Genomic DNA, 22,577 nt, shown 5'->3' with positions numbered 1-22,577 from the left:
ACAGTGTATGTTATTTATACTGGAATTAAAATTTTTAAAAGGAAGAAGAAAAGACAATTCTATGAAACTACCAAAGTGGGGGGTGGGGGGAAGAAAGAAAGAAACAGGAAAGCATGGTTCAAACAGGAAAAAAAGGAAACAAAGACTTAACTCAGCTATTTCGAATATGCTCAAAGAATTAAAGAAAACCATGTCTAAAGAACCAAAAAGATAAGAACAATATCTCACCAAAGAATAACAATAAAGAGACAGAAATTTATTTAAAAAGAACGAAATGAAATTCTGGAGTTGAAAAGTACAGTAACTGCAATGAAAAATTCACTAGAGGGATTTCAGCATGCAAAAGAAATAATCGGTGAACTTGAAGACAGGTCGATTTAAATTAGTCTGAGGAGTAATCTCCAGTCTGAGGAACAGTAAGAAAAAAGAATGAGGAAAAATGAACCAAGCCTCAAAAACCTGTGGACACCATTTATAATACCAATCTATGCATAATGGAATTCCCAGAAGGCAATGAGAAACAGTAGGAAGCATACAGAACACTTGAAGAAAATCTGAACTGACCTATAACAAATACAGACATGGAATTAGTAATCAAAACACATTCTACAAAAACAAAACAAAACAAAACAAAACCCCAAACACAAGACCACATGACTTCACTGGTGAATTCTACCAAATGTTTAAAGGCAGTCGACACCAACCCTTTAGAAACTCTTCTAAAACCTCCAAGAGGAAGTAAAGCTTCCCAGTTCAGCCTATGAGGCCAGTAATTACCCTGATACCAAAACCAGACACAAAGATATCACAAGAAAACTACAGACCAAATTTAAATTAAGATATTTTGCTTGCTAAATTTAGAACTCAGATGATTATTTTTAAAACCACTCCCAAAATGGCTAGAGGAACTAATAAGCTAAGGCCTAAAAAAAAGCCAATTTACCAAATATGCAGTCTATTAAAGCCAAGCCTGGCAGTATGAAGCAAATTTTCCTCTAACCTGCCCCCCTCCCTTCTCCTCCTTTGATGAACTCTCAAAGTTATTTCCCAGCAAAAGGAAATGCTTCAAACTCTAGTCACATCCTCTAAAACTTTAACTGCCAGGACCCAAACAAAAGGAACAGTCAGGCTTACAGCATGAGTGAGAGCAGGTACAAGTTATACCCTCCAACGACTCTCTCCTTTTTCAGAGGTTGCCTTTTTTTTTAGCGAACCAGATCTAGGTTATTCGCCCAAAGCCCACGCCTCTGTCCATCAGACACAAGATTCCTTCCAGACTTATATGGTAGCAAAAACAAACACCGCCACCATTGCCTTCCCAAAACTATTGCAGCCAGGCCCCAAGTTAGAGATTCTGAATCAGCAGGAACAGAGTTAAAGCTTAGAAATCTGTATTTTAAAAATGACTTTCCAAGTGTTTTAATAATCAGCCAAGTTTGAGAGGCTCTGATCCAAATGATCCCAAATTAATATCCAAGACAGAGAACTCCATTTACAATTTCCCTACAGCCAACTGCTTCTCACCCAAGTAAATGAAATCAGTTGATCCCTTTTTCTAAGTTTCCTGACTACACAACAGGAGCTGTGTTTCAACATTCAGCACAACCATGTGCCTCTTAAATGAAACCTCCTACTTGCCACATTTACATGATTAGGACATGGTAATGCCAACTACTCTCCTGACAATGGAATCAAAGGGGACCAGTCAACACTATAGTATTACCCACACTCCTCTATCCCAACCCAAACTTAACAGAGCCTGCATAGGTGTGAGTATACAAAAGCTCCAATAAACACAGAAGCCCTGGTCTGTTTTTCTACCTTTGATTTTCCAGAAAGAATCTGACCCCCTAAATTAAGAATTTCTTTTAGAGGGGCACTGGGCTGGCCCTGTCAGTAGAGCAACTCTTGATCTCAGGGTTGGAAGTTTAAGGACCACCCTGGGTATAGAGGTTACATACATTTTTTTAAAAATTAAAAAAAAAAAAAAAAGAATTTCATTTATTTCTTCTGCTTGTTACGAGAACCTCATTATAGGGAGCCTCTAAGTCAGAAAAGAAAAGTATCGTCCTTCCAACAATGAATTGTTATTAGTTAGGAAGAACCTAAAAGGAGATCAATCACAATTAGAAAACAGAACTATGCCTTAACCATGGAACTAATATCTGAGGGTCTACTACATACAAAGCAACTTCCTACTCAGCAACATGATAAGAAGAGGTATAAATCCTGTCCATATCCTCAACAAGCTGGCTGAGAGGTAAGACAAACTTTTTAAATGATATGCTTGTGTTATAATCAGCTACAAAAGTCCTCCTATGCTCCTATGTTCATAGGAGCATTGCTCCTAATAGCTATAAAACAGAAACAACCCATGTCCATCAACTGATGAATAGATAAAAGGAGCTAAAGCCACACAATGGAATATAATTTGACCATAAAAAGAAATGATGTACTACCAGTACATGCTACAACTTGGATAAACCACGCTAAGTGAAAGAAGCCAGTCACAAAGGACCACATGTTAATGATTCCATGTCCGTGAAATGTCCAGAACAGGCAAATCCATAGACAGAAGTAGACTTCTGGTTGCCCTGAGCTGGAGAGATCGAGGGAAAATGAGAAGTGACTTATGAGAGCCAGGTTTCCTTTGGAGTGATAAAAGTGTTCTAAAGTTGACTGCAGCGGTGGTCGCACAATTCTGTCATGACTGAACACCATGGAAATGTATACTCTGAAATGGTGAGATCTAGGCTATGTGAATTATATCTCAATAAAGTTATCATAAAAACATGACATTATCTGCTAAAGCTTAACGCATGTACATTCCCTATGGTGCGTAAGTTCTACTCCTAAATGTACACCTAATAAAAATGATAATGTATTTACCAAGAGACATGTACTAAAATATTCAAAGAAGCATCATTTGTAATAGCCAAAAAGTGGGAAGCAATTCAAAATTTCCAATAACAGAATCTAGAACCACAGAGGGGAATGGGACACAACAGTAAGAATGAACAAACTATTGCTTCTTGCAACCACACAGATGAATTTCACTAATACTATTTTGGGCAGAAGAAGCCGGAAGCAAAAGAGTACGTAATGTATGGACTCCTATACCGTTCTAATACCGTTTTAAAACAGGCAAAAAATCAACTGTGGTGTTAAAAATCAGGATGGTGGTTCCCAGCAGGTGGGGCAGTAGGAGATGGACGAGGGCAGAATGGGATGCAGCACACTGTTCTGTTAAGTTTTTCCCAGGTATGCTCAACTTTTGAAAATTTATACAACTGCATACTTACATAACTTACACATTTTTTGGATCTTACACTTTGACACAGAATTTACTTAACGAGACACAAGAATGGGGGCACCTGGGTGTCTCAATTGGTTTAGCATCTGTCTGACTCTTTATTTCAGCTCAGGTCATGATCTCAGGGTCGTGAGGTCAAGACCCAAGTCAAGACCACACTGGGCATGAAGCCTGTTTAAGATTCTCTTTCTCCCTCTCCCTCTATCCCTCCCACCCCTTCCCTCTCTTAAAAAAAGAGAAAGAGATAGAAATAGGGATGTGTTTACAACAAGAACAACAGAGAACCACACACACACACACACACACACACACACACACACACAAAGTCGGAACATGTACTGTCACATCTCATGTCCCTCCAGTGCTCTGAATCTAAAGGTGTCCAGGAAACAGCCCTACCTTTATCTTGGTTCCCGGAGGGAGGAAGTTCTCTGAACACAAAGGGACAAGTTCACTCCACTCACCTGGGCTTTCTCTCTCTTGGCTCTGATCAGTGTGTCTTGGTAGTGCTGGGCCACCTCTGCAAGGACGCCCTCAAGTTTGGCCGCAGGAATCTGTAGGGCCTGCAGAGTCTTCTGGGCGTCACCTTCATCCAGGGCTTCATTAATTAAACCAATGGCTAAAATCCCTAAATATGAAGTGACAAAGGTTATTTTTTAAATTAAGAAATGATATAAACACATCAATTTTTAAACATGCTAAGTAATCAGAAATCTACCCAAGCACTATCATGACTCAAATTACAATTTGCCGCCTATAATATTGAGTAGCATTTAAATTTTTAAAAATTTTTGGTTTGTTTCATTTAAAATAAACTCCCTGGTATCCATAGTCCCATTGAAACCTCAAGTCTCTGTTTTATTTGTAATTGCTCTAACATGAAAGAGAATTTTGACAAAACTGGCTTTAATAGTACAGCTTTCAAGTACATTCCAATGTGATTGAAACCATTTCTGATTCACAAAATGTTAGCGTTCAAGGGCTCGTAAAAAGTCCCCTGATTCAACATCTTTAAGAAAAGACTAGGCTCAGAGATTTCTTCCTCGAAATTCCACTATGAATAAGTGGACAGCGGATCCCACCCCAGGGCTCCCCAACCCTAAGGCAAGGCTCTTCTCAATCAATGCACTGTTTTTCACAGGAAAACAAATTAAAACTAGAAATGTTCACTCCTCAGGTATCTCGGGCAGCTGTGCTACTTCTGTAAAGATTCTGTGGTATAATAAAAACTCAGCTGACCTTTGACCTCAGTTCCTGGGAAGGCGCCACTAACCCCATTAGAATTTCCTAAATGAGGGTGCCTGGGTGGCTGTGTTGGTCATGTGACTGCCTTTGGCTCAGGTCATGCTCCTGTGGTTCTGGGATTGAGTCAGCATTGGACTCCCCGCTCAGCGAAGAGTCTGCTTCTCTCTCTGCCTATCTCTCCCCTATCTCATACTATCTCGATCTCTCTCTCTCAAATAAATAAAATCTTAAAAAAAAAAATTTCCTAAATGACTGGATTATCTATAATTATCTGTTATTCCCACCCCAGCTTCTAGGACCACCCCAGAGTTTAGGCCTACGAGGTGGCCTCCCCTCCTCCCACTCATAGTCTCAGGACTGGGGGCTGGTCATGCTGGAAAGACCAAGCTTGCGAGCAGAATACGGGGGGTCTGAGCCCCTTGATATTGTGGTATCAGCCCAGCTTTCCTATCTCGAGAGAGGGGATGGGGTGGACTGGAAATGGAGTATAATTACATGGCCACTGATCAATCCTTCACAATCATCCTTAAAAACCTCTGCCTGGCCAAAGTTCAGGAGAGCTTCCCTCATTGTGATTCACATCCCAAGGACACTGCCTGAGACACAGAAGCTTGGCATTTGGGTCCCCACTATATTTGGGGTCACTGTTGGCCTCCTCTTTTGGCCAGTCCTGATTTGTATCCTTACTTTAAAAACGATAATCATAAATAGAGCACTTTCTGGAGTTCTCTAAGTCATTCCGGCACACGACTGGACCTGAGGCGGGGTTGCTGAGGGAAGCTCTGAGTTTACAGCCAGCGGCTCAGAAGCGTGATGACCTGGGAGTGCCTCAGAGCCCGGGCTGGTGACTGAAACGAGAGGAGTCTTAGGGAAGACCTAAGGCGGGGTGGTGAGTGTCAGAACTAAACTACCTGTTATGATACATTTAAAAATGACAGATCACGCTCAAGTCACTCCTGAGAGTTTTAGTTCTGGTTACATACCACCTGACTGGAGCGGTTGCCTGACGTTTTGGAAACAATGTGCCACCCTGGCTGGAGCGGCATTTAGAAGCAGCTCACGGAACCCCACCACGTGGCACAGGCATTCTCTGAGGGGATGGGTGGGCCCGTTACTCACGCTCGTGCTCCTCCTGCACCACCAGATTCACATGGTCCACGCAAGCCTGGATGTCATTCCACGTAATAAACGCAGTGTTTTCTGCATGTGCCTGTGTTTTTAGTTTCATCAGCTCATCCAGATACCTGCCCCGCCCCCCAACAAAAAAAGCAATTAAGCACAATGTAAGAAAAGGGACCTTCAGGATTGTCAGGGGTGACAGGAATGAGAAGACTGGAGACACAGCATCCAAGGACCAAAGACAGCTAAGATGCTCCGACAGCCTCACATATCCTGGGGGGCAGCTTTGAGACTTGGGGAGTTACCTTCAGCAAAATGAGAAAATGCAAAAATAGCACTTTTTCTTTTAAGGTTGTGCTTTTTTGTTTGTTATTTTAGTAACCTCTACACACAATGTGGGACTCAAACTCACAACCCCAAAGTTGTGAGAGAGAGAGCTGACCCCCAACAGACAGAGTACAGACAGAGGAACAGTGTCCCACGGATCCCACCTACTGCCCTGGGCACCCACCTCTGACAGTTTTCTTCTTCGATATTGGTAAGGCCTGTCACAGAACTGCTCAGCTGTTTCCACACTGTGTTCATGTCCCCTGACTCCAGCGCCCTGTTGATTAGGGCCACGGAGGACAGCATTTCCACGGCGACAGAGAGCTCAGGGTGGGTGAGGCTATGCTGTACAGAGAAGGGGAGGGGAAAAAGGTGAGGACAGACAGTCGTGGATACAGAGGGAGGTCAGAGGTTCAATTAAGCCGTAAAAAGTCTAAGTTTCTGGTTTAAAAAAAAAGCTCTGCCAAGTACACTGAGAAGTGGGGATTAAGTTCACCCCCACCCCACTCCGCTCTCCAACACAGGCAGGGCTGACTTACTTCAGGACTCTGCTGCTGCAGGGTAGCCAGCTCTTTCTGATAAAGATCAGCAGCAAAGGGGTACACCTGGGGCAGCTGGGCCTCAGGATTCGTGAGCTCCAGGACGGTCTTCTCAGCAACACCCTTCTGGATGGCAGCATTGATGGCTGCCACGGCTGCCAGCCCTGTGTAGAGAACGGGCCAGAAATGCAGCTGGCTTGGGAAGGCCCGAGGGGAAGGAGACGCAGTTCTCACAAGACAGAGTTATATTCTGCAGATAAACTGTGAACTGTGATGTCTAAAGTGGAACTTTCATCTTTAAAAAGACAGCCTCCCCCATTGTGTGCTGGGCAACTGTCCGCTACGCCAACCACGTCCTAATACGCCAACCACGTCCTAATAAAGCTGTTTCCACTCCAATTTGTCCTGCACCTCTTTCTAAAACATCTCTTCCATCCTGGGCGGCCTGGTGACTCAAGTACCAGCTTCTCAAGCTGCCATTCAAAGGTTTCCACAATCTTTCCAAGCCTTTGTCTTACACAGCTCGGGCCCAGCTATCTACAAAGATCTTATTCTTTTTTTTTTTTTTTTTTTAAAGATTTTATTTATTTATTCGACAGAGAGAGAGATCACAAGTAGGCAGAGAGAGAGAGAGGAGGAAGCAGGCTCCCCGCTGAGCAGAGAGCCCGATGTGGGACTCGATCCCAGGACCCTGAGATCATGACCTGAGCCGAAGGCAGCGGCTTAACCCACTGAGCCACCCAGGCGCCCACAAAGATCTTATTCTAACCACTGCTGCCTCCATACATCTTTCACCATCCGCATCTCTGCTCACACTTCCTTTTCCTCTCTGCACACATTGGGAACGTTCTTCTCTCTCTTTCACCGTCCAGAAGGTACCCACCAAGCCCTGAAGTGTCGTCTCCTCCAACGCTCAAGTGCTTGCTAGCCGAAGTGAGCCCACATGGACTCGGGTTCTACTCTGAGAACTAGAGGAGCCCTCCTGCCAGAGGCACCCTGTACCCGATTACGGCTGCAGGCTTGGAGTGATGGGAGCTGACCTCAGACGCCCCAGGGACCTAAGCCCCACTCAGGATCTCAGGGAGGGGCCCCGTACTTCTCTGATACTGTTGGGCAGCACCGTTTGCAGCGTCCACGCCACACTGGAGCTCCTCCTTCTGCAGGGGATCAGCCTGGCCACCCTGAGAAAAGCAGAGAACATTTACGTGAAGATTCTCATGCCTCTGCCTCCAGGCCTTACGGTGGTATTCACCCCAAAACAAAAACAAAACAAAACAAACTGAAAGCACCAGATCTGGGGTAGAGTGACTTTCCAGATACCAGCACATTAAAAAAAAATAACAACAGTCTATGAGAGGCATCAAAATATTGACACAAGAGGTTTACAGACTCATTAGCACATTAATGCTGCTTACTCTGGCTGGGATATGCTGGGAGTCTGCAAAATGTACACTTGTTTGTCCTCATTCAGACAAAAAAGGAAGCCACTCGCATTTGTCCTACAAACCCCACTGAGTACAATTCCACAGTCCACTCTTCCTGCACGTTAAGCATTTCCCAGTGCTGGCTAGAGAAAACTAGTGACGTGTGCTTTCTTTTAAGTAGAAATCCCCAAAGTCAGAAAGTAAAAGAGACTCAGGTTTTCCCCACGGCTTTTAGTTGGGGGACAAGCAGCATGTTTCCAGTGAAGGGGTGGTTAGGTTCGGAGAGAGGTACTACCTGTTTAAGAGAGCTTACAACTGGAAAAAGCAAAAGAGAGCTACAGACAGTGTGTTTTTTACCTGAAGATATTTTAAAAACCTACATCTATATGCAGGAAAAAAAGTCATACTAAAAACCATAGGTTATATTCTAACTACAGGGGAAAAGGCCCCATCAAAATCTTTAAAGGACAGCGCACGATTCACATGGCTGTGCCAGAATGTCTGTGGCTTCGGCCCGCCCGACTTTTACCTGTCTCTTCTGCTCTCTGTCGCTCAGGAGCTGCTTGAGGTACCAGTCCCCATTCTGCTGCTGCAGCCCTCGAAGGCCCAGAGCTGGAGACTGCAGGGCCTTGAACAAGGCAAGTGCCACGCCCTGCTCCAAAGCCAGGTCCACATTTGCTAAGGCAGAAGACGCTGAGGAGGGAAAAAGGCCACAGTTTATGAGAACACTATGGGAGCATCACAGCCTAAAATATTCTTCCTTCCCCAAAACCAATCTCGATTTCAGATGAGGGAAATATAGTTCAGATGGCCTTTGTTCTGGAATATCACGGAAGCACAAGATCTTGGGACTGGAAGAAAACCTTAAAGTCACCAGGTCCAGGGGTCCCCAGTAAGGCTGTTAGTCAGTTAATGGATTCCTGGACACGCCTCAGGCCTACTAAAGAGCTTCCAGATGCAGACACCTTGGCACCGATATGGGCAGCAACAAAAGACGCAACAACCTAAACCAATGCATGTCTAAATACCCTCTAAACACCAAGTTATTATTTAGATGAAACTCCTGAACAAGAGAACGTTTCTCCCACAGCAATTTACTACATCTTTGGGCAATTTTCCTTAAAAACAAAACAAAACAAACTGAAAGCTTTCACCCTACTGCTGATGCTTAAATACATCCAGTCCCTCTTTCCCTCTGACAGTCCAGCCCAGACTAAAGAGCTCTCATTCCTTCTTAACAGCATCAGTCTAAATCCCTTCACTACCCTGCTACCTCCTAAACACACCAGGACAGTGAGTGCCCAGACAGCAAGGGTGGTCTGACCCTGGGGAATGGTAGCGGCTGTCTACACCCTCTTGAACTCTCTACTCCGAGAGGATCGTGGTCACAAGAGATCTTTAACATCTGGCAGTGAAAACCTAGGTGTTCCTTAATCTGAAAATAATAAAGACACATTCCTTATTGTGTTGTTGTTAAAATTAAACGAAATCACACACATGAAAGCACTTTGTATATTGTAAAATCAACAAGGTCTTAGGTTGGCAGTCAGAGCAAGGTATTTTCTGACTTCAAAAATAACAGCCACTGGGAAGTAATCATTACTGTATTATTTTCAGTTTCCCCATTTTTAGAAGAAAACAGAGTTCTCCCACCATTCTCCACCCAAGGATCTGATTTTATCTCCAAAGTAGCAAAACAAATCAATAATAATATACTAAAAATCAAAATATCTGGAGCATAGCAGCACTTAAAAATTTTAAATGTTTCAATGTTAGTAAAAACAAAAAACAAAAAGAAAATTAATATGAGGTGTGTTAAAAGGAAAATAAAACTTAACTTAAAAATTTTTAAATCTCTGTAGATGCCTAGGGGGCTCTTCACTTCTTCCCAGTGATCACACCTGCAGCTCAGCTAACTCATCACCACACCAAGGCACCGGCTCCTGGAGTCCAGGCTGCGGGTCCCTGTGACCATTAGCCAATGACCTGCCCACACTCCCTCAACAGCATTTACCCAACACCTGCCGTGTGCCTCAAACACAGCTGTGAACAGAACAAATGATGTCCGTCCTGGTAGAGCTTTTACAGGAGTGGGGACAGAAAATAAAACCAATACAGGTAAACAACCAGGCCTTCTCTAGGTATGCGATGTAGAATTTGAGATTATCTATCTACAAAAGCATCTGGCTGATTATGCTTTTACTAGAAGCATTCTTACTACATAAATAAATTCAAATAAGCATGTACTAACGTTCATACTATAAAGATGATGAAGTTTAGAACATTATTTAAATAGTTTCTTTCACTAAGGTCTAATTTTCCTTGTTCTACAAAAAAAGTAAATAAAAGCTTGTTCTCGTTTTTAACTATCCGGCCTGCAGCTTTCTCCTGGGGCAGTGGCTTCAATGCTGGTCTCAAACCCTCAGTGAAAGAAACTTATCTATATTTAAGATAATTCCTGGGACCTAAAGTTCCCTTATCTTTCTAGCACGCAACCTTCTCTTGCTCCAGAGTTGCTGTCCAGTTAGGAAAAGACTGTCCCTCTCTGGGGAATCCTGCCTTATCCTCCCTCGTCTATGCAGTGAAGGTTCTTACACAAACCTCCAAGGAGAAGTCATTGTTCCTTTCTTTTTCTATGACTGCACCGCATACACCTTTGATACCTTGTTCTAAGCAAGTTGCCCTGAAATTACTCACTTGCAGGTCCATCTTCCCTGCTACACTGAAAGCAACTTGGGGGAAGTTTTTAAAGAAATATTTATTTTAGAGAGAGGCAGTGGAGGGGGAAGGGCAGAGGGAGAGGAAAAGAATCTCAAGCACAACACGGGGGTTCATCTCACAGCCCTGAGATCGTGACCTGAGATGAGACCCTGTCGGGCACTTAACCCCCTGAGCCACCCTGGGCACCCCTGAAAGGAACACTGTAATCACATATGGCTACGGCTCTTCCCCCAGAGGTTTATAACCGACTCTCACTGACTTAGCCAGGTAAAGCTACAATGATTATAAAATCCTAAACAACATAGTAAGAAAAAAACAGCCTTATTAAAACAAAGAGTGTTTTATGCAGTATACACAGCAAGAAACATGCTGGACTTTCTTCTCACACAGAAAACTAAAGATAAAAGGACACTCTGGTTTGTATCTGCTGGCTTAGGATTTATAGGTAGATACAGTGCAACACATCACCCACACGTGAATGGAACAACTGTTACTCTATTCAGAAAACCATTATCTTAAATGAATCAGGATGGAACAGAACACAAAGACTGCTGGTCGAGATTTAAAGCTCCCGGTCATATGGAGCTGGTAAAATCCTGTAAAGTTCTCTCTAGTTATTCAGATTCTTGGTTCAAAAGAGAAATTAGTGCCTCCCAGTGGACACAGAGGACACAGATTACTATTACTATCGTTATTATCCTCTTGAGCAAATAAAGGTCAAGTCTGGTTGAAATCAAATAAGCTTTTTAGTTCTTCTGGTGAGTCTAACCATTACACTAAGAATTACAGGGATTTCAAAAGAAGCAGGACTCCTAAGTAATCTGTACTTCAAGGAGTTAGAGATGTCAGAAACAAAGGCAAACAATATAAGACAACATATAATTGCATAGAAAATTATGCAGTTAGTCTATAAATGCCATGGGAGAGCGAGAATGGGCACAGGTGCAAAGTGAGGTGGACCGTGAATGCCAGGTATAATCTGGGTCAGGCATGAGGGCATTATAGCGGGAATACACAATCAGCAAAAGCTGTGATAATGCCAATGTTTATGGATACTCACTAAATACCAGGCAATTTGTATGCATTATCTCACCATTGGCAAAACAAGTCTATGCCACAGGGGTCCCATGTCACACAGCTATTAGTTAGAAGCCCAGAGAGCAAGTCCCAGGTCCATGCCATTCCAGAGGGAGACTCTTTCATGAGTCAAGAAAGGAACAGAATGAATATGGGATACAATTAGGCAAATGAGTTCACAGAGAGTTGTATGCATAAAATACCACATTAAAAACTCCGCTAGGCTAGGAAATCTGCTTTTTGCTGGGCAAGTAGTGAGGAACCAATCAATGTAGGTTCTATAGCGGAAGAGTGACAAAATGAAAATGACATTTTTAAGACATAAATTCCTCAAAAGTATGTAACACATATAGAGAAAAATCAGTAAGAATGGTATAATCTCATTTTTGTTTAAATATATTTTTAAAGATCTGCATAAAAATATCAATAGTCGTGGGGCACCCGAGTGGCTCGGTCAGGCTCCCTGCTCAGTGGGGAGCTGGCTTCTTCCTCTCCCTCTGCCCCTTCCCACTGTTTCTGTGCGTGCATTCTCTCTCTCAAATAAATTAAAAAAAAAAAAAATCAATACTGGTTATTTCTAGGGAACGGAGGTCTAATTTTTTGTGTGGTTTTGGTTTATATCTGGATAACTTTTATTACTCTTTGAAGTAAAAATGAAATTATAATACTACTTTCAAAAATAGGAAAAATATGGGCGCCTGGGTGACACAGTTCATCAGGCCTCCAACTCTTGGTTTTGGCTCAGGTCCTGATCTCAGGGTTGTGAGACTAAACTCCGTACCAGGCTCCACTCATACCATGGAGTCTGCTTGAGATCTCTCTCTCCCCCTCTGTCCCTCTCCCTGCTCTCGTTCTAAATAAATAAATAAAATCTTTTTAAAAAATAAAAATAGGAAAAATAGGAAAAATAGGGACACCTGGGTGCCTCAGTCATTTAAGTGTCCGACTCTTGATCTCAGCTCAGGTCATGATCTCAGGGTCATGAGTTCAAGCCCTGTGTTGGGCTCCACACTGGGCATGGAGTCTACTTAAAAAAATAAATAAGGTGGGCACCTGGGTGGCTCAGTGGGTTAAGCCGCTGCCTTCGGCTCAGGTCATGATCTCAGGGTCCTGGGATCGAGTCCCGCATCGGGTTCTCTGCTCCGCGGGGAGCCTGCTTCCTCCTCTCTCTCTCTCTGCCTGCCTCTCTGCCTACTTGTGATCTCTCTGTGTCAAATGAATAAATAAAATCTTTAAAAATAAATAAATAAATAAATAAATAAATAAGGAAAAATAAAATCCCTATTCAGATTTTTTTTAAGTGTGTTAATACAGGGTAAAAGAGTGAAATTAGCCAACAAGAGGAGTTCTAGCAGCTATAGCAGATAGAGGGAGGGCCTGCCTAAGGAAGACAGCATCTGAAACAGAAGACATATGTACCAAAAAAAGGCAGAAGCAATAGTTCGTAAGCAAATCCACTAATGTCTAAAATAAACTTAGGGACGCCTAGGTGGCTTAGTCAGTTAAGCATCTGCCTTTGACTCAGGTACCATCCCAGGGTCCTGGGATTGAGTCTCAAATTGGGCTCCCTGCCCCACGGGAAACCTGCCTCCTCCCCCTGCTTGAGCTCTCTCGCTCTCTCTCAATCTGACAAATAAATGAGTAGTCTTAAAAAAATAAAAATAAAATTAAGGTAAATAAACCATGTCGTCAGTCCAAGAACAGATCAACACCCACATTATTCTGCAGCATCCCTGAAGGTACCCAACTCAGGAACATACTTACTGTTAACTTTGTTTATATTGCCTTGAATTTCAGCTTGAGTGAGCAGCTCCTCATAAACGTCCCTTTCTCTCTCAGAGTTTTCTGTCTGAAAGTGAGTAAAAAGTGCAATGAATCAGTTCAGTTCTCTAAGAAGACCTCAGAAACATACTGCTCCCCCAGCCAGGAGAGAACAAAGAGTAAGGGTGTGGCTTAAAATCATTAATGGAGCACAGTGCAATGCTACACAGCCCTTAACTAAAAACATAAAAAGCAGACCCACTTGTTAACAACAAGCCCAAGGAAGCTTCCAGAACTGGGCAGGAGCAGGAAGCCCTGGTGAACTCTGCTCACTCAGGAGCCTGCATTCTTGCCTTAGACTTGAGCGGAACGGCACACCCAAGGACCAGATCTCAGAACTTCTCATCGGTTCACACAAAATTAAAGAATAAAAGTCAAATTGGAATCTAATACCAAAAGACTGCATACTATGTAAATCCATTTCATTTATACGTAATTCTTAAAAAGGTAAATACAGTGTTCGATTCAGACTGGAGGTTGCCTGGGGTTAGGGATGGGGAGTGGAGGCTGATTGTGAAGAGGGACCGGGGGACTCTGGGGTTGATGGTTTTGTAACCACACACGTTTGTCAAAACCCATCGAACCATACATGTAAAACAGTAAATTTTACTGTGTATAAACTATACTTCAAGAAAAGTCATTTTTAAAATGGACTCATATCAAACAATGAAAGAATATAAATCAATTAGAAGGAAGAAGTGCTCCATTTTTACCCTATTTTTAGCGTTGGTCATTTTCTCCTGCTTGGCCCGATAAAGCACATCCTGGTACGTGGAAGCCAAGGGCTCTTCAAGATTTACAAGCATGGCATTGGGGTTTCTCAGAGCCACAAATGTGTCGGCTGCAATTCTACGGTCAACAGCCTCATTAATGGCAATAACGGCAGCATGCACTAAGAAAATAAAATTAAATTAAAAAATCAAAACACAGAACACTGGGGTTATATAGAGTAAGGGAGGTACATGACACACCCAGAACAACATCGTGCCCCCTACTGCAGGAAAAGGCTCACTGTGATAGAGAAATGAGGACTGGAGTTGGAGGAATGGCTCCCTGAATCCAGTAAGCCTAGTCTCCTCTGGGATGCACAGAGCCACAGCTCTCCCTGTGATCCCATGTCTGGGATGCTGAGTTTGGAATCTCACAGGGAAATATTTGTTAAAGAGCTTTGCAAGCAGGTATTATGGCAATGTTCACCCTCAATCATCATGTAAATACCATGATAAAAATAACAAACCCAAAGAGACAGTGAAATGTAGAACTCACTTTCTAATGCTTTCATCTTCATCAAAGTCACTCACTTCCAAATAACAGTAGCAGAGAAGACCGCAGCAGTGTTGACCTCCCTCTACCGACCTAAGCTTGCTAGCAAAACTCCTAACGTCTGGGACCATCACAGTATTCCTGATTGAAGGCGGTAGCAACAAACCCATCTGAACCCACAGTTTCTCCTTGCTTACATGCAGCTTCGTCCACCGAGAGCTCGTTAGCCAGGATGCCCCCGATCTTGCTGAAGGCGGGCATCTGGATCCCGTACTTCTCCAGCTCGATCTTCATGTTGTTGATTTCCTCTTCTACAGGAAAAGATGAAGACCCAGGCGAGCAAATTAAGCACCTTTCCAGAATTCAGAGAAGGAAAGAGATTCCCCAACTACACAATGGGAAGAAGTGGCGGCTACCTCCTAGAACTGTTACGAGGATTTAATGAGATGATATACGGAAAGCACTGAACATAGTGCCTGGCACAAAGCATACACTCAATAGACATTAACTATTATTACTATTATCAAGAGCACCAAAAGTCAGTGTAACATGAGAAAGAGCCCTACAGAAAAGAGTTGCTCAAAACTGCTACTTGTGGCATTTCCTACAATGTACTTGGGAAGGAGCAGCTGTGAAGGGAGCTCAGGAACAAATGGCCCACAAGCCAGCCAGATGTCTTTACACACCAAGTCACAAGCTGCTATGGGACCATTCTGCTTCCAAGGCAGGAAGCCAAATGATAAAGAAAACAACATGTAAGGTTTGGCCCATTGCCCCAGGTCTGGTGAACAACTTCCCCAGAAGGAAAAATGTCACAGATAAAAGTTTTATTAAATTTAAAATTCCCAAGTCTATAGAATAATGACCAGTTCAAAGGATTTGAATCTATATTACTCCAACCAATAGTACCACTGTTCTTTTTCTCCCCAAGTCCCCATCTCTTCAAGCATCTGACAAAAGTAAATACATACAGAATAAGGTAAACAAGTTCAATTTTTAAATTACTAAATTGTCACTCCTTGCTCTATGCCCACTGTAGGTACTTCCTAAAATGAGAGAACAAAGTGTGAAATTTCCAGTTTACCTGTCTTCTCAATGCACCGGAGAAGCAAGTTACACTTCTTTGATCTCTGTTGCCAGAGTGTTTTTTTAAGCCCTATGTCTTTAAGATTGGTATTGTTGACTCTCCAGGCTATTTCCACATAAATCAAGCATTTCCTGCCAAGTCTGTAACTCCTTACCTGTGAAGTCAACCTTTCCATATAGGTCTTGAATCTGAGGAGCCAGGCCCAGTTTAAACAGGTACAAACTAGAAGACATGATATGCAAAAAGAGTTAGGCCTCCCAGCTGCACCCAGGGGCTGCTCTTAGATTAAGGAGGAAAGTCAGCATAAAGAGAACAAATATTCTGAACATATATACCCCTGCATGCTGCCCTATCCCCCCTTTTGCAGCTACCGCACTTCATCTCAGAACCTTTTCTGAGTTCTACACCATATTGTTCTAGAAAGTCACTTCATGCAATGCAAAAAGCAGTGGGCTGGGAATCAGAAGACCCAAGTTCAAGTCCCAGTTCTGGTACAAATCCAGTGTGCAGTGTGGATGCAGTCTATCTAGGTGGAGAAACCTTCACTTCTGTACACCTTCCTGTGATCAGTAAGTTTTAACTAACAAGATATCTATGAAAGTATCATGAAAATGGGGGTGCCTGGGTGGCTCAGTGGGTTAAGCCTCCGCCTTCACCTCAAGTCATGATCTCAGGGTCCTGGGATTGAGCCCCACGTCGGGGTCCCTGATCAGTGGGGAACCTGCTTCCCCCTCTATCTCTGCCCATGCTCTGCCTACTTGTGATCTCTGTCAAATAAACAAATATATTTTTTTAAAGTGTCATGAAAATGATTCAAATAAAAAGTCTTACTTAAATTGAATTCATATTACTGATGGAAAAGTTTCAGGTAATTCATGAGTCTTAAATAAAGATCTTATCTTTACTGTTTAAATAAAAAAAAAAGAAATCTATTCAACTTTAAATCTCATGAAGGCAGTAACAATAAAAGTCTTGTTCACCACTATCTACCTGGAACCTGACATATATTAATAAATATTAACATTTCACAGACAGACAGGTGGATAAGAAAATGTCTACAAGCCTGAATGACCATAACTGGATGCTAAGGACCCAGCAGATCAGAATCAACAATAAGAAGTGTACTTGACAGAGATGGACACAAGCAAGACACCGACAGACTAGCAATAAGGGAATAAATTAAAAACGCTTAGGAAACAAATCACAGAAACTCAACAGAGTGACCTACAATTTGTGTAAATAATCTGTAAACCTCAGCTTGATCTAAACACGAATACGGATCGTGTATTTTGCATTCACAGAACTGATCAGGACTTGAACTGTATATGATAAACACAAATGTATAATCTAAAAAAAGTCAAGTTTTTGGAAAAGACATTCAAATTTATACATTCAGAGTAGCTAATTATTTTCTCAGATAATTACAAGTATGAATCATATGCATATGATTAAGTGTTTTTTAGAGTAAGATGCTCAAAACGGAACTATACAATGTTCCTCTCAACAAAATTTTTCAAAGCAAAATAGCCAATAACATTCTGGATCTATACCATGTACCCACAATATATATTATTTCTCCCATATAATACATCCTACCCATATTCCAAATTTCTTCAGGAATTTCTCCCTCTTTTATTTCTATGTGGACAGCAGAAAGTGATTGCCACACATCAAGAAACTTCAAGAATGTCACTTTTATAAGCCCAGGAAGAGTGAGTTCATTTTTTAGGTTTTTCAAAGGTAAATTAAAGTTGTTAAGACATTCCAAGCTGCTACAAGTAAAGTAGAAGAGAAGCTAAGACAGAGGCACCATCTTTCTTTTATCTCAATTATTGAGAATATTTTAAGGAGGTGCTGGAGTTATGAATATAACTACAATGGCCACTTTGACCCTTTTGCCCAGAACCAAGAGTAGTCAACTTCAAAGCTGAAACTTTCAATCCTACCAGTAAACACCCCTTTCCAATCTTTGCTCCTGTTCTCCCTAATTTTACAAGTAACTGTTAGTTGCCTACAACAGTCAGCCTATGATTGAGCTCAGGTTCATTTTCCTTTTCTTTTTTTCCTACTGAACCTGTACTTCATGGTAATGGGGAAAGGAGGGTGTGGATTCCTCTTATCTTTGCTGCCTGCAGAGCAACCTAGAAGTCACTATGCTGATCTCAAAGATTGTTAATAAAGGCTCTTAAACACAAACACAGCAGTTGCTTAGGAAACAGAATCTAGTACCGTCCACAGTCCCTGATCTAAATTCTTTAGGCCAGATATGAATTTAGGATTTCTCAGATATTAGAAAGGTTTTATAGTGTATACAGTATTATACAATATCTGTTTACTTAAGTATATACAGTATTAGAAAACACACCAGCAAGCCTTGAGGCAGCACACCTGAAAAAATATTATTTTTTTATAATTATAATTTTATAATATATTACCCTGCAGAGAAACATACACATAATCACAGTAAGGAGACAAATATTCTAAATAACTAATTAATTCTGATCAGATTTTGCCAACAAATGAGTTTGAAACAAACTTAAAGATGATTTTCAGCTTTTACATTTCTTTAGGATTATGGGCTAATTTAATGCCAAAATCAGTTCTTAGAAAGATAAAACATCAGAGGAAATGGAAATAAAGAACTGGGGTCTTGGGGCACCTGGGTGGCTCAGGTCATGATCCCAGCGTCCTGGGATCAAACCCCACTTGGGCTCCCTGCTCAGCAGGAAGCCTGCTTCTCCCTCCGCCTCTGCAGCACTCCTGCTTGTGCTCCCGCTCTCATAAATAAAATAATTAATTAAAAAAAAGAATAGGGGCACCTGGGTGGCTCAGTGGGTTGAGCCTCTGCCTTCAGCTCAGGTCATGACCTCAGGGTCCTGGGATCCAGCCCCATATCGGGCTCTCTGCTCAGCGGGGAGCCTGCTTCCCCCTCTCTCTCTCTGCCTGCCTCTCTGCCTACTTGTGATCTCTCTCTGTCAAATAAATAAATAAAATCTTAAAAAAAAAAAAAAAAAGAATTGGGGTCTTATCTGAGGGTGGAATGTAATCCAGAAAAGTAATTTAGCAGGACTAAATACAGTGACTATCTCAAAAGAGAAGAAGAAAGAAAGGCAGGAAGGGAGAAAACAGGGAGCTAATAATACTTTCTGTTACTGCAAATCCAAAAGGGAGAAGGGGCCTCACCACACACAGTGAAGCAAGGTGCCTTTCTCCAACACTGCTGTACCATGCGCTGAAGAGGAGGCTCCCAGCAGGTATACACTGCCTGCCTATCAACAACCGCCAGCCCTTCGGGAAAAACACTCCAGGGAGGAAAGAAATCATAAATCACCAACCAGAACACACTGCTCTGTATATAATTTCCAAGCACAGGCTGCATACTGAAGAGAAATGAATAACAATAGCAGACTTCCTCCCCTTGTAATTCTGAGAAAGGCACAGTTAATTCTTCATCTCCAATTCAGGGACTTTGGGGGCCTGGGACCCAGATGACGTTGGAGAGAGCCGTCGCTGCAGAACTCACAGAGAGGAGCTCTGCCAGCAGGGCCTTTTGCCGGCCACGTTCAGATATCCATTGTAGGTACAACCTTCACAAGGTTATCAACAAAGGCAAACCTCACTTTAACACTGAGCCAATCACAACACTCAGAATTAATCTGATTTTGGCTCAGACAGATACACTCGAAATTGCTACAATCTGAACATTCCCCTAAACAACACCCACTTCTAAGTGTTTTTTATTAAATCTTGGGTTACTTTTGTTTGTCCGTTATGACATGTACCTTGGAGGGAAATGTATGACATGTACCTTGGAAAAGCAATGTAAGGCATGACCTCTGTCCCTAAGATGCTAATAATGTAATAGAGAGAAAGACAGTGAACGTATGCAAGAAACAACAGAACTAAGAAACAAAGAAACATAGGTGTTTAGACAGAGGAATGAGCAAGAGTCACTGAAATCACAAACCCTCACCAAGAAGATGGGAACTGAATTAAAACTTGACTGGATACACTGAGACAAACATGAACAGTCATCTGGTAAAAGAAAGTACCATTTTCTTTTCTCATTTATAGGGCAGAAGATAATCCCTTGAGCTAGAGAAGGAGAAGGAAGGCTTGTTACAATGTATGATTTTGACTACCTAGTGCATGTGAGGCATCTAAGTACTAGAGACACAAAGATCGGGGGAGTCCTGCCCCCAAGGAGTGCAGGGAAAGCCAGCAGCAAGAACGAAAAACCCAAGGATGATGGAAAGCCATGCACTCGAAGAGGTCTGTGCAAACACCAGAAGAGCACAAAGACGGGAAGCAGCTAATTCAGTCTGAGGGAGAAAAAGTAAAAGAAGGCATCCAGAAATGTGGCAATCCACAGTAGCAGCTGGAGAAGAACGTGGGTTAAACTCGGGAGTAAAGGGCATCCAGGCCATGCAAACAGAATAAACACAGGCACAAGAGCGTGGCTATGCGCTGGTCCTCAGCTACATTCGTTCTTTTGTGGGTTTCACACGGCTTCCAGGGATCCAAAGGGTCTGGCACATATTTGATCAAACCTGAGACAACAGGCTTCTCACAGGTCAATATGATACATATATTCATGTATGTAACATTTATTAAGCACACATAGAGGATGCCTTATAATTTCATTAAATGAGCAGCCCGAGCAAAGAAACCACAGCCACATGTCCCACTCACTTCTACCTTCTCATATAGCCCTGCGGCCACCAGGTAAATCTGTCCCGCTCCGCGTGGCGCTGTCATATCTACTGAACCCCACCCTCCCTCCACACACATTGCCTCTTCCTTCCAATACAGTATTTCGCCGATTCTAACAGCCAAGGGCCTGAAATTAAGCCATCTTCAGAATCTACTATGAAATTATGAAAAAATTATACTTTGTTTCAGTTCCTATTTGTCATATCTGTTTCACATAAACATTACTTAATGAACAAATGGCTTGGTGAGGACCTAGAAAACTAAGTAAATTAAAAATCAACCATTTGACAGTTGCTGGCATTATCTGAAGATGTTGATAAAATTTAATTACACTACTAAATTATTAAGACATGGTGATTGTATTTTGTAATTCAGCTATTGGCTTGTGGCAAAACAGTAAACAGTAATAAGTTTTGAAATGTACATGCTTCTTGTAATTCTTAAGAGATTTTAATTAAAAAGAAAAGAACTGCATCCCAGCTGAAATGTACAGTTCACAGGAATACTAGATCAACAATGAAAGACTATACTTTGTTTTCAGAGCCAAATTATCTGCTATTATGGGGATAAATAAATCCCTTCTCCCTATTCCCTAGAAAAACACAGCTGTTTCTCACCACTTTGTTAAGACAAAAGTATCCCATTCTATTTGGAAATCCTGAAGCTAAGGCAAGAACTTTCTCGTTGCACCATGGACAAAAAGCTATACATTCAAGTCAGACATTATTCCTACACTGCTTTCTTTTTTACTGAGACAGAACTGACATGTAACATCACATTAGTTTCAGGGGTACAACATAATGATTCAATATATGTATATATTGCAGAATGGTCACCTCAGTAAGTCTCACTAACATCCATCACCACACAGAGTTACAGATTTTTTTTCCTTGTGCTGAGAAACTTTTTTTGAAGATATTTATTTAATTTAGATAGAAAGAGAGAGAGCATGTGTGCTAAAGTGGGGTCGGGGGAGGGATGGAGGGGGGGGAAGGAGACTCCCCCTACCCCGAGGGGGGAGCCTGATGCAGGGCTCGATCAAGACCTGAGTCAGCACCAAGAATTGGATGCTGAAGCGATTGAGCCACTGAGACGCCTCATGCTGAGAACTTTTAAGACCTACTGTCTCAGCAACTTTCAAGCATACACTACACCATTAGTAACGCAAATCCCTGGGAAGTAAGTTACAACCCCAGGGCTTAGTTGTTTTACAGCTGGAAGTGTTTTTTGACTCCCTTTACCCATTTCGCCTGCCCCCAAGTTCCCACCTCTGGCAGTTTAGCAGTCTATTTTACCAAGAAAATCTGATTACCTGAGTGCGTGGATACAGTAGATACATCTTGGCATGTTTTTTCGATCATAGATATCTGTAGTTTCTGGGTAAAAAATCTAAGGAGGAAATAAAAGAAGCAGAATAAGGTATCCATCCACTGGATCGTTCACCAACCACCAATTATACAAATAAAACGATCAGCAAACATTATTGGCATTCAGCAAGTAACTTCATTAGGGGGAACAGACAATTCATCTTAAGTAATGCAAAGAATAAAATGCTATAATAGAGAATAAAAAGCACGAGTTGGAAAAGCCTTATTTGGTTAATCCACTGAGTTTCACCAGGTATGTGAAAGGGATTTGCTTCCTGCAGACTCAGAATGGGCAGAAGACACACAGCGCTGAGCAGTTTAAACCACTGACCAATGTGGGAAGCTCCGGAGGACCGTGATCTGCCCAGTTACCATCTACCATATCTAGACACAGAATAACTCAACCATGAGCATTTACTGGGGTGCTTTCAGTTGTGTGAATTACTACATTTAGACATTGGAAAAAAGCTATAAAATATTAAAATGTGTTATATGCAGCAACGTCTGGCTGGCTCAGCTGGTGGAGTGTGTGACTTGATCTCTAGGTTGTGAGGCTGGAGC

General features: G+C 42.1%; 1 protein-coding gene across 2 annotated transcripts in view; it reads right to left on the bottom strand.

Annotated features, from left to right (window-relative positions):
- IQGAP1 (IQ motif containing GTPase activating protein 1) overlaps positions 1-22,577 on the bottom strand; it is a 101,318-nt gene that overhangs the window by 37,937 nt on the left and 40,804 nt on the right. For both annotated transcript variants that reach the window (XM_032342036.1, XM_032342037.1), the window contains 11 exons: positions 21,962-22,038; positions 16,091-16,158; positions 15,047-15,160; positions 14,300-14,478; positions 13,530-13,614; positions 8,497-8,660; positions 7,640-7,724; positions 6,544-6,707; positions 6,189-6,349; positions 5,678-5,802; positions 3,778-3,941 (listed from right to left, as the gene is read on the bottom strand). In XM_032342036.1, the coding sequence (XP_032197927.1) occupies positions 3,778-3,941; positions 5,678-5,802; positions 6,189-6,349; positions 6,544-6,707; positions 7,640-7,724; positions 8,497-8,660; positions 13,530-13,614; positions 14,300-14,478; positions 15,047-15,160; positions 16,091-16,158; positions 21,962-22,038 (1,386 nt within the window). The remainder of the gene's footprint in view (positions 1-3,777; positions 3,942-5,677; positions 5,803-6,188; positions 6,350-6,543; positions 6,708-7,639; positions 7,725-8,496; positions 8,661-13,529; positions 13,615-14,299; positions 14,479-15,046; positions 15,161-16,090; positions 16,159-21,961; positions 22,039-22,577) is intronic.

Source organism: Mustela erminea, chromosome 5, assembly GCF_009829155.1.
Source record: "Mustela erminea isolate mMusErm1 chromosome 5, mMusErm1.Pri, whole genome shotgun sequence".
Classification (NCBI taxonomy): Eukaryota; Metazoa; Chordata; class Mammalia; order Carnivora; family Mustelidae; genus Mustela; species Mustela erminea.
Note: the sequence above shows the minus strand (reverse complement) of the source record. Positions and strands in the feature narration are given on the sequence as shown.